General features: G+C 39.1%; 1 protein-coding gene across 2 annotated transcripts in view; it reads left to right on the top strand.

Annotated features, from left to right (window-relative positions):
* The window catches only part of POU6F2 (POU class 6 homeobox 2), a 540,820-nt gene that overhangs the window by 344,909 nt on the left and 178,263 nt on the right, over positions 1–17,648 (top strand). For both annotated transcript variants that reach the window (XM_044295292.1, XM_044295291.1), the window contains exon 4: positions 13,250–13,590. In XM_044295292.1, coding sequence (XP_044151227.1) covers positions 13,250–13,590 — 341 coding nt within the window. The remainder of the gene's footprint in view (positions 1–13,249; positions 13,591–17,648) is intronic.

Here is a 17,648-nt window from a genome sequence, read left to right as displayed (position 1 = left end):
TGAGGATAGGTCATCAATAAATATAACTTGGACAACCCCTTTAATTTTACACTCAGATGCCGCAATCATGTATGAACGTGGCATCTGAGGGGTACAATGATGGTGGCGGCGCTATCGCAGCTCCCTGTCATTGCACCCACTACTTACAAAAAAATGCGCTTTGTGACAAAGTAATTCGTCATAAAGCAAATTTTTTAATGAAATTCGGCGAATTAGACGAATCGAACTTTAAAAAAATTCGCTCATTTGTAGTGGCCAATGCAGATTTTATATTTTGCAATGCAGAAAACCAGAAAAATAAGGGTTAAATGTGCTGTCATAGCTCAATGTAATACTGCAAACCTCAGTGAGGAGGTTAGGGTGATAATGTTTTGTGCTATACTAAACTAATGAAGTGTTATTATTACCAGTGGCTGCAATGAACAGATATAGACAGTGGAAAACAGCAAGCACTAGGCTAACATTCATAACCTTCCTTTGCAGTGATATGCCGTGCAACTTAGAATGAGGGATACTGGTGTTATTGCTCTTTGAGGGATCCAGTTTTCGTTTTCTTTTGTTTTTATTGTCTTGGAAGGTTGGCTTTATACCCTAAAGCTGGCTTTATTGTGCTACAGTTCAGAAGCTCCTGAGCTGACCACAGGGAATTTTCTTAACCTTTATAGAGAAAATATTTTTAGTGACTGTGTTTGAGGCCTGGCAACGGCCAGCGTGTTGCAGCGAGAAAAGAAATTAGATAGAAACATATTACTGGAAAGATGTTTTCTCAAATATACAGTTTGGAAGTGGCTTCTCTTGTCCCTTTATTGAAGTGCAGCAAAAATAGTTTGGTTTTTAGTAAGTCAAAACAATTAAAATTCTTGTGCAAGTACATGCTAATGGTTATGTTGTGTCTTAATAAAGCTTTAAATGGCTGATTTCACACATCATATAAAAATTACACAGTAAGATGACATGAAAATGATTCTGCACCAAATTCCTAAATTAAATCCAGATGTTTTACATGTGAGTTCTATTATTGATTTTAGCGTGGATTGAGCCACAGATTTTACTCATTGCATTGCAGTGAATGAAATTCATAATGAAATTCTTGTTGCGCTGTTAAAACCCTATTAACTAACATCACACTGTACTTCGGTGCAGAATCTTATTGCAGATTCTGTAACGAAAATTTTAAAGCAAATATGTAACATTTGAATCTGCCCAATAGCAGCAGAAATCTGCATGGAATCACATACTGTAAATGTCATATAACATATAACTGTTATATAATGTTTTTTGTATCCTTTATATCTGCACAGAATTTGCTACGATATCTGTTCCATTGTATGCCATGTGGGCTGGTTGCCGCATACTGGTTGTGTGTATCTAGGAAGATGTGTCGGCGTGGCAGTGCACATCTGCCTCTGTCTCGTGCGTACTGGCCGCGGATACTTGTGGTGTTCCATTGTATGCGCGTGGGATGGTTGCCTTTTGTATGTACTGACCCCTGACGATCAGCTGTTTGAAGTGGATGAGGTGTTCCATGCGAACGCTGCTTCCTCTTCATTTCACTGCCCATTGTCTCAGAAATGAGTGTAATTACAAGTACTGGCTCCATTCACTTCAATGGAGCGAGCACTTGTTATTACACTACGCCACCACTCCGCAGGAGACGGCACATAGTGTAATGACCAGGAAGCACCGCTTGCATAAGATATTGATGATCTACCCTGATGATAGGGGATCAATATATATGACAGGACACCCCCTTTAGGAGTAGTTACAAACGGTTTGTTTTTGCCAATTTGTGCATGATTTTACATTATTTGCTGAAGTTTTATGCAAATAAAGCCATGGGCAGATGTTTACTTTTAGTCTATGGGAATTAATAAAGAAGTACTCTAGGATTTTAGGAACTTTTGCTTTCTTTGCCTATATGGTGCCATTTTTAGAGGCTCTTATGTATGCCTTGTGAATACCTGTTTTATTTGATTTGTAATTTAGTGTCTTGTCAGTAGTGTTGATCGTGAATATTCGAATCGCAAATTTTTATCGCGAAAATTGGTAATTCGAGAATTCGCGAATATCTAGAATATAGTGCTATATCTTCTTAATTGCGAATATTCTAGATATTTTTTTCATCAGTACCCATGATCCCTCACTGCTTCTTGCTTGTGGCCCAATAAGAAGGCTGCAGTATCCTTGACTTTAGGAGTAGTGTTGATAGCAAATTTTCCAAATTGCCGATTTTAGCAATCAAGAAAATAATCACTGGAGATAATGAATTCTCGAATTAGCAAATATATAACGAATATTTGCCCATATATTCACAAAATATTGTGAATTCGGATATTGCCCCTGCCGCTCTTCACTGGTTGTCAGCCATCTTAATTTCTTCTTCCATCAGATATGGCTTTCCTAATGAATCCTACATTTCCCATCATGTCTGGCTTTGCAGGGACAGAGGGGTGGAGTCTCACCAAACTGCACTGCTTTGTGTAATGACGATAGATCAGTGGCACAACTGTTGTCCCTTCACACTGCAGGGTTTCCATGTTCTCCTATGTGATAGAGCTTGAGCCTGTCTGCTCTCTCTGTCCTGTCATCTCTCTACTGTCAGCTTTTACATGCAGGAAGCAGGGAGACCAGTGTGAAGCTACATCCTATAGAACTACACTGGAGAGTTACTGGCAGAGTTATATATGTATAGGTGATATAAGATCTATATCTTCTTGTAGTGATATGGACCATGCTGGTATAACCTGGGTATCTCCTGTATTATTATGGTATATTATGGTATACGGTATATATATATATATATGTATAAGGATATTTCTGTGGGAGTTAAAAAAGCAATGACGGCATGCACTCGGCCGTTATCAGTGTTTTGCAGATCCATGATTTGCAGACCACAAAATGGATATGGTGGTGTACATGAGCCCTTAAGGACATGATGGTACCTTCTTATGTATCTATTAGTGGTATTGCTGAAGTGAGGTAATATCTTTAAATATTCTAAATTGAGAAAGCCCTTACTTTGCATTTCTGGGTATATATACTGTCACGGTGGGGAGTGGGGGAAACCCCCCACCGTACAATGTAAGAAGGATAACAGTAGCAACTAGGCCAGGAAGCAAGGAAAAGGGAAGCAGGTCACCTCCTATTGCGTCCCTATTCCTCTCTCTAACTCCTAACCGTATGAGCAGACCCTGATGGCGGGACGGCTAATACCCTGGATACCTAAAATCCTGAAATCCCTCATTTAGGAGCAGGGAGAGACGACCTGTTCATCCACAACACAGAGGAACAGGAGTCTCTAAAGGCCTAGAAGCAGGGAAAAGGGAAGCCCATACACAGCTAGAGGATTGGCAGGTAAGAACAACAAGACAACTCAGTTACCTGCCGAAGCCTCCACAACTGGAACCCGTGTATCAGTACAGGAGCCCGAACACACAGCAGGTCACAGTACAAACAACCAACACAGGAATTCAGCATACCAACTCTGCCAGAGCCCCCCATGCTCACACAGTGCATGGCAGCCCCAAGCAGCTCTGAAAACAGGCTTCAATATACAGGGCAAGCATCAAACATACATGTAAGGACAAACCAACAACAGCCAAGACATGTAATAACCATGAAGACGTACCACACACCCTGAACATAAACCCACACCTAACAAATAACAAGTGAGGTAGGGAATCAGGACCAAATATAAGGAAAGACAATTTATGTCCAATAAGGTGGTCCTCAAGGACTGGGCAGAATCACCCAGGCAAGGAGCAGAGCTCCATCACAAAACAAGGCTGTAGAACCACTGCCCCCAGCCTGCAAGCCACAGGTATATATAACAAGCTTGCGGCCACACCCAGGACACACCATAATCCCCATTAGCTAGAAGATTAACCGCTAGCACACCAAACAGCAGGGAGGCACAACTTAAAGGGGAATTGCACATGCAAACCAAAAACTACACGTTGCCACCAGCGACAAGTCTGCACGGCAACCGCGTCACAGTCAAACAACAATATGACCGTGACATATACATTTTAAGAGCATCTGCTACCATACCATATACGATACTGTATACAGTATTTACACGCATCGACAAAAAAAAAAAAAAGAATTAACATACTCAGATAGAAATGTCGGATTGCTACAAAACTCTGCGCACAGTTATGTCTCAGTCAGATATGCAAATTATTACAGATATGGTCTGATTAGAAAAGTGGTCTTGCCACAAGAGTTTGCCCCTCTGCCCAATAAAAAAGGCCTTCAGAGGCTATGTTTGGGTAGTGTACTTGGTGAGAGATATTGACAGCTAGACCTGCCTCTACAATACACTCAAACTTTGCCCAGGTAATAGACTTTGAATGGCGGAACATTATTGGACTCAGAGAAGAAGGATGGTCATTTAGACAAATTTCCTGCCATCTAGGCTGTTGTGCCCTAGCTATTAGGAGGTGTTGGGAAACGTCCTTACGCGAAAGCACACACGTGGTGAACAGGCTTCGGATGGCCTAGACAGACTTCAAGTAGAAAGGATCATTTGATCTGCTGACAAGCAAAATATGCTCCCACAGTTTAGTTGTCCACCATCCAGACAAAGGTGACACCTTTATTACACACCCCTGTCTCTGGCTGGGACATTTCCAGGCTTTTAGCAGAAGGAAATTTGATGACACAGCACTCATTACGTCGCCTTCATTTGCAATGGTGTCATGAACGAGAAACCTGAACTTCTATGGACTTGAACTGTATCGTCTTTAGCAAGAAATCCAGGGTCTGTTTGTGATCCCACGATGTTTACTTATGGAGGGACACCAACAGCTCAGCGATATGTGCAGGATATCTTGTGGCCACATGTGTTCTCTCTCATTGCAGTGCTTCCAACTGGCATTTTTCAGCAGGATAATGCTCACTCACACATAGCAAGGGTTTCCCAGAAATGTCTCAGCCACATTTATGGCCAATCAAGCATTTATGGGACTAGCTGGGGCAGCAACTTATAAGTGTGCAAGATCTACAGGCCCAGCTGTCTGTAGTTAGTAAATATGAGTATAATATAGATGCAGTAGATACAACAAAGGGCACGTTCACATCAGCACTATTATTTCTCTTCCTCTGCTCCATTATAAGAAAGAAAAAATGTATATAACGGAAGGGCCAGATTCAGCACATAACTGACAGGAACGGAACCACCTAACAGATCCTATTGACTATAATGAGATTTGCTCGGTTTCTACTTGGGAGAACATATCTTTAGCAGAGAAAAAAGTCCATGTACCGTAGCGTAGTTCTTTTCTTACTGATATTTTTAATGAACTCTGTGATGGAGCCTCCAACACAGATCTGCACATGCCCTAAAAGAGATCAAATATTTATTAATTAGGTGAACATTAGGTCAGCTACATCTTTGAGAGTATGCTAGCTCATCAACCTAGCTGGTGATATTTTCTCTGCCAGCTCTCCTCACCCGCTGCCTCTGATTGACAGGTTTTTCCATACGAATCAGCAGCAGGTGGGCAATGAAAGCCATGAGTTCATGAATATCAGGACTCATTGACATGTTCTCAAGCTGTTCAATACAATACTTTGGCAAAACTGCTGTCAATTAAAGAAAGTTATCCAGCATTTTGCTAAGGAGATCTGTCACTAGTTTATGTTAGGACACCATAAAGCTGGTGACAAATTCAGTTTAAGGATTTTGTAGTCTCAAGCATGTAAATTAATAGAGAGAAAGACACAATGGAATGAAAGCTATGAAGCTGTGTATAAATTGTAGACTTTTGGGCGGAGTCTAGAAGGTATCTGGTCACTCACTCTGAAGTAAGCAGCCATGTAGGTTACAGTATCCAACAGCTAGATACTGTTACTGACACAGGTTGAGGCCTCGATTTGATAAGGTCTTGATCCATTGCTGCTTTGATGCACTAAAATATTGTGTGTAATCTATCTGCTGTGTGCGAGGAAGAAGTCCCAGTAACATGTTATCACTCCTGCTGGACTATACAATGACTCTTGCTGTATCTCTGTGTGAATCTTCCCATCTCGTGTACACGACAACTGAGAAATCGATAGATTTTTCAGGAATTGTGGTCAATAAATGTTTTATTTTTGTAAATTAAAGACACCAGTAGACCATAAAATGTTATGCCTAGTTATGTAATAAAAACAACACTTTTAATTACCTACCTAGCTTTAATGTTTACAGCATTTGGGGGTCACACCCTACAGTATGAACACACATACATTTGCAATATAATGTCATTTGTTTTGTCCTTTAGCATCAACCTGTTATGAAATATGTAGATATGTTGCATATATTATATTCATATCATTAAATGTCAACAAAATGACTTCATTTAGCTGTTTTAGAAATGGAAACATACATAATATAATCTATGCACCAAATATAGTAGCATGCTATAGGCATGATACACTTTATAAAATTCTGTGAAACTTTACATTAACTTTGATGGTACCAGTAATTATTCATTACTAATCAGGAGATTTGCAGAATAAAAATATTATTTGTCTCACTTTGGGCTGGGTCCCTAGAACTAACAGAGGCAATGACCCCCTATACAGGTCTAAATCATTGGCTACAAAGCCAGTACTATTCAGGTTATCTTCTGCCAGTCTTCTGGGGCCATTATCTAAACAGAGTCTTGAAGGATACTCTGATCCACTGGTGGGCTAGTCTCACCTGGCTCAGCAGGGACCAAATATTTCAAAATCAAAGGTCTGCTGCTACACCAAATTATAAGCTTAATAATTGCTTAACCCCTTCCTGACATGGCGATGCTCCATTCTTGCCTTTTCCTTTTTTTCACTACCTGCCTTCCCAGAGCCATGAAATTTTTGTTTTTCCATTCACATTGCCATATCAAGGCTTGTTTTTTTTTTTTTTATTTTTTTATTTTTTTTTTGCCGGACAAGTTGTACTTTATAATGTCACCATTTAATATTTCTTACAATGTAATAAGAAGCTGGAAAAAAATAATCCTTATGTGGTAAAATAAAACACAATTCTGCCCCAGTTTTATGGGTTTTGGTTTTTTTTACGCTTTCCCTATGCAGTAAAAGGGAACTGCACCCTCAATTCTCTGGATCAGTACACGTTTAACATATAAGTTTGGGGGAAAAGGTGCAGGAAAACTATGTATATGCTAATGTATTCATTTCCTTACAATGGAACCCTATGGTGACGGTTCTGTCTGATGTATCAATTAAATATATAGATCATGTGTACACATCAAAAATAGGACAAACAACGTCATGTGAATACAAGCTTACACACTTCAGTAATAACAACTATCACTACAGAGGAAAATCTAATTGATTTCTGACAGATGGGGAAAGCTTCCCTCAGGTTTCTCTAGCTGAATGTCACTATAAGGCCTCTTTCACACTACAGTTTTTTGCGTTCCGTATACGGTCCGTTTTTTGCGTTCCGTATACGGTCCGTATACGGAACCATTCATTTCAATGGTTCCGCAAAAAAACGGAATGTGTTCCGTATGCATTCCGTTTCCGTATTTCCGTTTTTCCGTTCCGTTGAAAAGATAGAACATGTCCTATATTTGGCCGAGAATCACAGTCCGTGGCTCCATTCAAGTCAATGGGGCCGCAAAAAAAACGGAACACATACGGAAATGCATCCGTATGTCTTCCGTATCTGTTCCGTTTTTTGCGGAACCATCAATTGAAAATGTTATGCCCAGCCCAATTTTTAATATGAAATTACTGTATACTGTATTTGCCATACGGAAAAACGGAACGGAACAACGGAACGGAAACGGAACCACAACAGAAGCAAAAAACGGAACAACGGATCCGTGAAAAACGGAACGCAAAACACTGAATGCAACATACTGTAGTGTGAAAGAGGCCTAAACCATAGTCTGGATTGTATTTGTATATATTTGATTGGGGAGGGGGTTCTTAGTTGATTTAGAATTCTGCAGTCTATTATAATTAGTAGTAAATTAAACCAACCTGACCAGGCAGTCATTTTGTCCCTGTGTGGTAAACCTAAAAAGTAAAAAAATACAAACAGATAGCTTTTTTTCCAATTTTCTGCTATTATGCCTCCATCCCCTTTTTTTCCTCTCTCCCATCCTTATCCTATGTTGGATTATAACAATTTTATTGCTACTACCCAAGATATATGATCCCTGTTGTGGATTCCATTTACTGATATTCTGAATGATCTTGTTTGGCGTTATAACATTATATTATTGCTAGAACATTGTATATTTTTACTGTTATGAAATTATTATAATTTTTTTTGAAAATGTAAAAGTTTAAAAAATTACCCACCTAAATTACCCCATGACTCTTCTTCGGACTCTGTTCTTTAGGGTCCATTCACACGTCCGCAATGCTGTTCCGCATTTCGTGGAACAGAATTGCGGACCCATTCATTTCTATGGGGCCGCACAATGTGCTGCCCAGATCCGGAAATGTGAACCCGCACTTCCGGGTCCGCATTTCCATTCCCGAAAAAAATAGAACATGTCCTATTCTTGTCCTCAATTGCGGACAAAATTAGGCATTTTCTATCAAGTGCTGACGATGTACGGTCCGCAAAATGCGGAACGCACATGGCCGGTGTCCATGTTTTGCAGATCCGTGGATCCGCAAAACACGCACGGATGTGTGAATGGACCCTTAGACTGGAGCAAAAATGAAGACACCGGTGAATCATGTTACCAGTTGTGCCCACCTAATCCATTATTTAGACTACTCTGACAGCTATTACACTTTTCAGCACAGTCTGCTTCCTGCTATTTTGCCACTGGAGGGAAACAGTAGTCTGAAAGTCCAAAAGACAAAGGTCATCCTGACATTCGCACTACTGTTTCCTCCAGTGACAATATAATGGGAAGCAGTAACTTAAGACCTAAAATCATTACCGTGATCCTGGTGAGAAGAGCGTATCAGAGCTGAACAGAACTATTCAGCCCTAATATCTAAAGAGAATGTAAGGCTGGTTTCACACGGGCGTTGCGGAAAAATGTGCGGGTGCGTTGCGGAAACACCCGCGATTTTTCCGCGCGAGTGCAAAACATTGTCATGCGTTTTGCACTCGCGTGAGAAAAATCGCGCATGTTTGGTACCCAAACCCGAACTTCTTCACAGCAGTTCGGGCTTGGGATTGATGTTCTGAAGATTCTATTATTTTCCCTTATAACATGGTTATAAGGGAAAATAATAGCATTCTGAATACAGAATGCTTAGTATAATAGTGCTGGAAGGGTTAAAAAAAAATAAAAACGTTAACTCACCTTATCCCCAAGATCGTGTAGTTCCCGGTCGGTCTCTTCTCTAGCTGTGGGCTTGGGCTGAATGACCTTTGGTGATGTCAGATCACATGCTCCAATCACATGGTCCATCACCATGGTGATGGAGCATGTGATCTGACATCACCAAAGGTCCTTTAGCCACAGCTAAAGAAGAGACCGACCGGGAACTAGGCGATCATGGGGATAAGGTGAGTTAACTTTTTTATTTTTTTTAACCCTCCCAGCACCATTATACTAAGCATTCTGTAGTCGGAATGCTATTATTTTCCCTTATAACCATGTTATAAGGGAAAATAATACAGTGAATAGACTGTCACCTAGAACCCATGCGTGAAAATCGCACCGCATCCGCACTTGCTTGCGGATGCTTGCGATTTTCACGCAACCCCATTCATTTCTATGGGGCCTGCGTTACGTGAAAAACGCAGAATATAGAACATGCTGCGATTTTCACGCAACGCATAAGTGATGCGTGAAAATCACCGCTCATGTGAACAGCCCCATAGAAATGAATGGGTCAGGATTCAGTGCGGGTGTAGTGCGTTCAACTCACGCATCGCACCCGCACGGAAATCTCGCCCGTGTGAAAGGGGCCTAACATCGACCAGTCCCAAAAACAAAAAAAATTGGGAAAAACTGTGGATTTTCTTAAATTGTCTATCTCTAACTCTTTTCTATTTTGCATGGCCTTACACATTTCTAAGACAGCAGTTATCATTAATTAGTGCTTCTTTCATTACCACATTACCTATTAATTGTATCTGATTAGAATTTTTTTTATCCTTCATTACTTTTTGCTAACATCTAAAGACAGTTTTTTGTCACACTACACTCTAGCATAAGTGGTAAAATGACATATCATTTATAGGGAGGTTTTACAACAGGACTGAATGCTGGTGACTGGAAGCCAACACGAAAATACAGTTCTTACACGGCAGGGGTGTGCTTAATTTATCTTAACTGCAATGCTCTTAAAGGAGATACCTTACCAATGTTCACGATAAAATGGCACCTAAAAGTATAATTGAACTACGCTGACCCTGAGAATAGCACAATAATAACTTTCAACACGTGTCATTTCTTTCTTTTTTTCCATTTTAAAGCTGTGAACTGGCTGATATTTCCCAAGTCAAATTTAGTGCTATAAAGCAATATTGAATTGAGAACACTTTCAGGCCTTAGGAGTTACTATGTCATTTTAAAGGTGAAAACTGTTAAAAGCTTACCAAATATAACAGCAAAAGTACATTACAGTGGCTATTTCTGGATTTAGTGGCCCCATCTATTGTCTTTACTATGTATTAATAATTAGTGTTGAGCACAAATATTCAAATAGTGAATTTCTATTGCGAATATCACTACTTCGGGAATTCTCAAATATTTAGAATATAGTGCTATACCTGTATATTCGTTATTTCGAATATTTGGCATTTTTTTCCAGCTGATTCCTCTCTGCTTCTTGCTTGTGGGCCAATGAGAAGGAAGCAATGTCATGTTCACAACAATACTTTCAATCAGTGCACCAATCAATAATCTGTATCAGACCTGCTAAAATGGAAAGTTGCACGTACTGCAAAAAATAAAAAATTCTAATCACTGCAAATTAGCGCAATTGTGAATATACTGGAGCACTTTACTCTATCTACACATAAAGCTATTTTAATGTTCTGCCGTGCCAACCATTTTCTCCAGTCTCAGGAGAAACTCATGAAACTTCTAGCAGCTTGAAAAATGTAGCCGAAGTGACCCACGCCTGTATTTCACGTTACGAATTCGCATTACGCAATTTTTACATTGCCGATTTTTCGCATTCAATAAAATAATCTCAAATTCAGTTGTTGAAATTCGCGAATATATGACAACTATTCTACAAAATATTTGTGAAACATCGCAAACTCGAATATAGCCCCTGCCGCTCATCACTATTAATAATACCACCCTTTATGTAAAAGGTGTGTTTCTATTGGTATATGTACTGGAGGGTAAATCTATACTAAGAAAACAAGAACACTTTCTTGACTGAAAAAACACATTCTCAATCGAAATGCGATCACACATTCATTTGATTATTTGGGCATTTTGATCAATCAGGTTGACTCTCCCAGGCTACATTTATATACATGTTTCCCAGTGGTAGAGCCATGAACTGTATAAAGGTAGCAGCTTCACCTCAGTCTTAATTATATAAGGATGCCCAACAATCTCTTGCAAATAAGAGAATTATATGTAGATAAAGTTAATGTCCAGTTTTGAACACTGTTTTAATTTTTTTTTTTACCAAAATAGCATTAGATTGTGTCACTGATTAAAGCCTTTTAATAATTGATTTACATGTATTTGGCCCAAAAACATTTTTATAATAGGACATTTCAGACTGCTGTTCTGTGATAAATATGTCAGTTTTGTAACAATCTCTGCTCCAGAAGCCAAGCAAAGAAGCAGAATAGGGTGTAGCCTAAATAGGGTGTAGCCTGAGAGCTGTGATGATTCACCTTCTGACATGGAGCAGGGAGGTAGAAGTGAGGTTTCTTTGAGAGTCAATCAGTTAGATCTGGGCTCCAATTAAATCCTGTTGCGCTATTGTTGAATCCCAGTTATTGAACTTTCCACCTGGTTCCTGTGTATGCTAATTTGGTATACGCATTTTGCATCATTGCCTTATCCTTTGCATTTGCAACTTTGTATGACCTTGCACCATCATCTTGACTACCATCCTGCCTTTTGTTATTGTGCTGCTTGTCTCTGTTATGGATTTTGGTTACTAATTTGACTTCAATGTTTTTCCCCTCTGGGTTTGACCCTGGCAATTCCACCTGCTAGCAGCTGCCCAGTGAACGCAAGACAGGATTCCATATGACGTGCAGGGGCCACTCCGGGTTAAAAGGGTTATCCCATTAGTAATGTAAAAAATGAAAACCAGACATCATATAGTTCATGACAATCTCTTTCTAACAAAGTTAGTACCAGCCTTGTACCTCACATGGATCAATACATTTGCCCATTCATTGCTCCATCGAACTGCTAGATTTATTTCAAGCTGGCAGCTCAGGGGATGTGTCTGTTCTCAAGGAATGTGTCTTTTCTACTGCCGCTGGTGGCAGTCGAAGGATGAAACGAGCTTGTGCTTCCATCTCAGTGAGATGGACAAAGAATTTTGAAAAAGAGCTATCAAAAGGTGGCACTATACAGATAGATTTTAGTGAATAACTCAACAGCTAAATACAATTTGTAATTACTTTCAATTATAAAGGTATTCAGATCTGGGTGCTGGTTTGATAAAAGTTGAATATTCCCATGGGACAACCCCTTTAATTAGTTAGGCTCCTGAGGGAGATTGCCCCCGTTCCTCTGTAGACAAGGTCCTTGTAGCGATAGGGGTGTTGCAGATTCAATTCATCAGCTTTTGCTAAACCAAGTAGCTAGCATCGTCTGGCTAATTGTTCTTCAATCCTTTCCTGATTACTGTAAAAATTGTGAACTGATTTATAGATTAAACTTTGATTTAGTCATAAATCAGCATAGGAGATCATAGAGGAGAGGTCAAATAGGGACGACAGAAGAACAAGCTATCAGGGGGTTTATGTTAAACAGCATTCTGCAGCTTCTATCTACTATGAATCTGCAGAAGCCAAATGGTGATAAACGATGTTAATAAAAAATATATTACAAATAAGGTTTTTTGTTTGTTTCTTTTAGCCAAAAGGTTAAAAAATCCCTTGGGCTCCACAATTACTTTGCAACACTTCTGTGGCTCACATGTAACCCCATTGTTTCTCGTTAGGAAAAAAGTGGATGCCACCTTTTCACCAGTAGAGAGATCCTATTGTTTATCAGGGGTGGTAATGTTGTAACTTTAATGCAACTTATGGGTAACTAAAATCCAAACATAAGGTATTTGGTGACTAATTCATGACAATTCACACTTCAGATAATTAACCCATTATGTTGGTTGTTTATAGCTACCTCATCCCTGAACTCACAACTTCAGCAGCTTCAGCATCTACAGCAGCTACATCAGCATCATCACCACCACCATCATCAAGGATCACAGCAACAACAACAGCAGCAACAGCAGCAAACGTCAGCCCAGCATCAGCAATCACCCCAGCAGTCATCTCAGCCTCATCCTTCACAGCAATCCCAACAGCAACAAAATCAGCAACAGCAGCAAAACCAAACACCGAACAAAAGCCAGAGCCAACTTGCTACAAGCCAGCAGCCCTGCAGCTCACCCCAAAAGCCCAATCAATCACCAGGACATGGCCTTCCTTCCCCAATGACCCCACCAAACCCATTGCAGGTAAGTAAAATATAGATTGCTATCTCATGTTCACATTTGAGTTGGACAGGTACCATTGTCTACAATTCTGCAGCTGTACTAAATTACTCTCCATCTGCTGTAGTATCCATTTTTGTAAACACGACTTTTAAAAGAAAAAAGATCTGCACACATTTAAGGCTAAGGATGAAGCCTAACAGCCATTCCCTTTAATAATCTCATATACTTGCCTATCACCCACACATTTAACAATGATCACATTTGTCCCCACATTTTATGGAACCTTCTGAAAATTATGAATTTGATACAAAATTTAAACGTGACTCAGAAAGTACAATGTGGGTTGAAGATTATGGTTTAGATCTCCAGTGTAAATACTCAAAATATTAAAGTTGCCTGATTATTGTGGTGTTTTATTAGGTCTATAAAAGGTATGCAGGGCAGCCTAGGATTCATTACATTCCCTCTGAACAAACCAAACTGTATCCTGTATACTGCACAACTGGTGCTAAAATTACTGAGCAACGCAAATAGTGAAGAGGCCACAGTACTTGCCTGAATGTCCACCGTTCCTTCAAATAGTTGATCAGTGGGGGTGCTAACAATCAAGCTCCCACCAATCTAATATTGGTGACCTATCATAAGAATAGGTCATCATTTTAAAAGTTGAATAACCCATATTAAGGACCAAGTTCAATATATTAAGCTCTAAAGAGGACTCTTCACTATGAAAGCCCTTTTTTAAATGAGTGCATCTGTCTGATACTCTAATAGTTATCCTAGTGGTGAATGTAATTTATTTCCACTAAACAGCGCCCCAAAATGTCGAACATGGCAGCAAATCAGTTTTTTTGTTCTGTGGATTCACATGTTATGTAAGAAACACTGTACACAACACATTTTAGAGATGCTTTTTAACTAAGAGGGATCATCTGACGCCCCATAGGTAGGAGGTGAGTTTTTCATTACCTCTATTTGGGGGCTGCTAAGTGGGTGTAGTATATTAATAAAATTGTATTGGCGTTCTCTTTATAGGATAATACAACCTAAAATGTTTCCAAAACTCATTATAAAGAAGTTTTTCTTCTTTCTTTTCCTCTATTCAAACCTCAATACCGTTACTGTCAGGTTAGTAGACCACACAGACAAAGTGATATTTAAAATGGAGTGTTTTGAAAATATTGCATGAATATGAACCATTTTGTACATTTTCTTTTAACATCTTGCCCATAAAGTAAACATAATCCACTCTTATCCTTGTTTGAATTTGATTAGGACTTTAATTTTTTCGCAAAACAAACTCATTATCGCGACCTCACGTGGAACACATAGCATACACGTGAAAAAGTATCACAAAATATATGTGTTTTTTAAGCTGGTCATCTCATGTCATACAGTTCATCTTGGGATATGTTAGACCTCGAGGGAAGGTATGGAAGGACACATCTGTAGATACTAATTGAATTAATGTATGAGCATATCTGACTGGCAATATGGAAAACATTGAAAGCTATTAATTTCCAGATAAGCAGAAAGTAAAGCTCTTTTCAAATATTAGACTAAGGCCTCATGCACATGACCGTATTTTGAATCCCTGTCCAAATCCCATTTCATGTGGCTCACCTATGAACCCAGTCATTTCTATGGGTCTGCAAAAATAAATCATCCATATGTCCGTTCCGTTTTGCAGACAAAAATAGCCTTTTCTATTATTAATGGGACTGAAAAAAATCCAGATTGCTCATGGAAGGTGTCCGTATTTTGAGGATCCTTGGTTTGTGGATCTCAATATGAATACAGTCGTGTGCATGTAGCTCCCACTTCATGCAATATGATATACACAGCAGAACACCAATGCGTAACTGGCTTTCCACCAGTAAATCAAGTTAACGGTATGTGTAGATGCTTGTCTCCTGCAAAATAATACTTATATCAGAGTACATGTATACATTTTCTTAAAGTAGCAGTAACATACATGTGGCCACACAAATAATAGTGTATAACTTAAGTTAGATATGGTCCAGACTGTGCGTCATACAGCAATGATTGCTGGAGTGCCTAAAGTCATACCCTAGGCATCATCCATTCATGGCCTATCTTAATATCCTACCTTTATACAAGCCATGTTCCTTTTGTTGAGATTCATTGGTAGACCTGGTGTGATTTAGTTCAGTACAGCACGGAAATCATATTCCAAATGAGAAAAATCTGAACATAAAGCAGCTTGTAATAGTGTTGTATAATATTAAACCCAGTTTAATACATGACAGTTTACATTTCATTTAAGATTCCTTGATTCTTTCTTATTTTCTGCTAGTTTCACCCTTCTACATTATTCAGAATCCATCTAAAGGATATTAGTTTAGTGCAATGCAAAGATTGTCAGGAGAAGACAGTAATTCAGAATGATGAGGCTGTTTGTTTCAAAAACTCTGACGGATAACAACAATTATTTCTATAGAGATACAGACACTGTTTCTTCAGAAAGGAAATTAAATGAAAGTGGCTTGCCTAGGTGAAATGGCTAAAAGTTCCACAAAATGAACAAATATTAACACCACAACATCATCTAATGGCACATCAAGATTCATAAACTGTTCCTTGTCACTTCTCTATTGAAAAGAAATTCCACAACACTTTATATTAAATTTACTTAAATGGGTCTTATTTTTAACAGAACATTTTTTCAAAGTTAACTTTGGTTGATTGATTTACTATACTGTACGCTGTCAAAGTAAGAATGGTGGCAAGTTTTAAGTAGTCACTTTAAAGTGCACCTATAAAACAAGGGAGTGACACAGAATCAAAGATATGGCCAGATTTCATTATAAGTAAAGGAGTATTCTGGTATCTACTGGATAGAAGATAACTGCCAGATTCGTGGAGGTCTGACCACTAGGACACCCACTGATCACCAGAAAAAGGGCCCTGTGTCTCATCCTTGAATGGAACAGAGGTCTAGCATATGTGCTGCTGCTCCATTCATAGTCTTCAACAGTAGAAGAAAAAAAAACAACAAGGTGGCACTCACCGAATCTTCATAACATCGTAGTTTTATTCGGTCTAAAACATAGCGGGTGCGGGTCACATAGCAAAAAGAAAGGCAACAGCCGCTTTGAGCTCCAACAGCGCTTTGTCGAGCCATTCATAGTCTATTTTGTACTCAGTTATCCCTATCTGCCATATAGACTTAGAATAGAACAGCATAAGCAATGGCCACTCCATTCAGTCATAGGACATGGGACACAGGACTACCATTCTGGGAGTCTCGGTAGTCAAACCCTACTGATCTAGTAGTTATCCCATCCAGAGGATAAATAATAATTTGCTATTGCAGGACTGCCCCTTTAATTATAAGCTACTATGGTTTGTAATGACTTTCAAACTGATCTATACTACTACCCAGATAACTTATATCAACTCATACACTTCATGTTTGGTGAGATTCTGGACTAAAAACTATTCATCTGGTGGTTATGTTATCTGGTTGATCTCACTGAACAGTGCCAGAGCCCAATCTGGTTGATCTAACTGAACAGTGCCAGAACCCAATTTGACAGCTCTGTGAGGTAGGATTTTGCCCAACATTGAACAAAAGTGAAACAGGAACCAGTTGAAAATTTAAGCAAGAGCATCTCTCAGGCAGAGAAACCTGTAGACATAAACAAAGATCACAAGGTTAATACATGTTTCTTCAGTTTGGGGTTTCAACATTATACCCAGTTTCTTTCAACATAAAATTGAAAGTTGAGTACAACAAATCCCATGACCCTTGCACATTCGGGGGCAATCAGCTCAAGAATTATTTACATGAGAATCCATGCAACCTTGATCTCATTGGACGAGAACATGAAAGCTCCTGATGTACTCAGTATCTCCTCATGCAATCATTATAATATTCATAAGCATGTTACATTTGAAAGATAAAATATAATATTGTCAGTGACCCTAAGGTAATTCTCATGCTGATGTGGAAATCCGTATTGGAGAAAATAACACATTTTTCACCCCATAAGACCCATAAGGTTTTAGAGGAGGAAAATAAGAAAAATATTTTTCATTAGATCTCATATCAAATC

Source organism: Bufo gargarizans, chromosome 5 (assembly GCF_014858855.1).
Source record: "Bufo gargarizans isolate SCDJY-AF-19 chromosome 5, ASM1485885v1, whole genome shotgun sequence".
Classification (NCBI taxonomy): Eukaryota; Metazoa; Chordata; class Amphibia; order Anura; family Bufonidae; genus Bufo; species Bufo gargarizans.
Note: the sequence above shows the minus strand (reverse complement) of the source record. Positions and strands in the feature narration are given on the sequence as shown.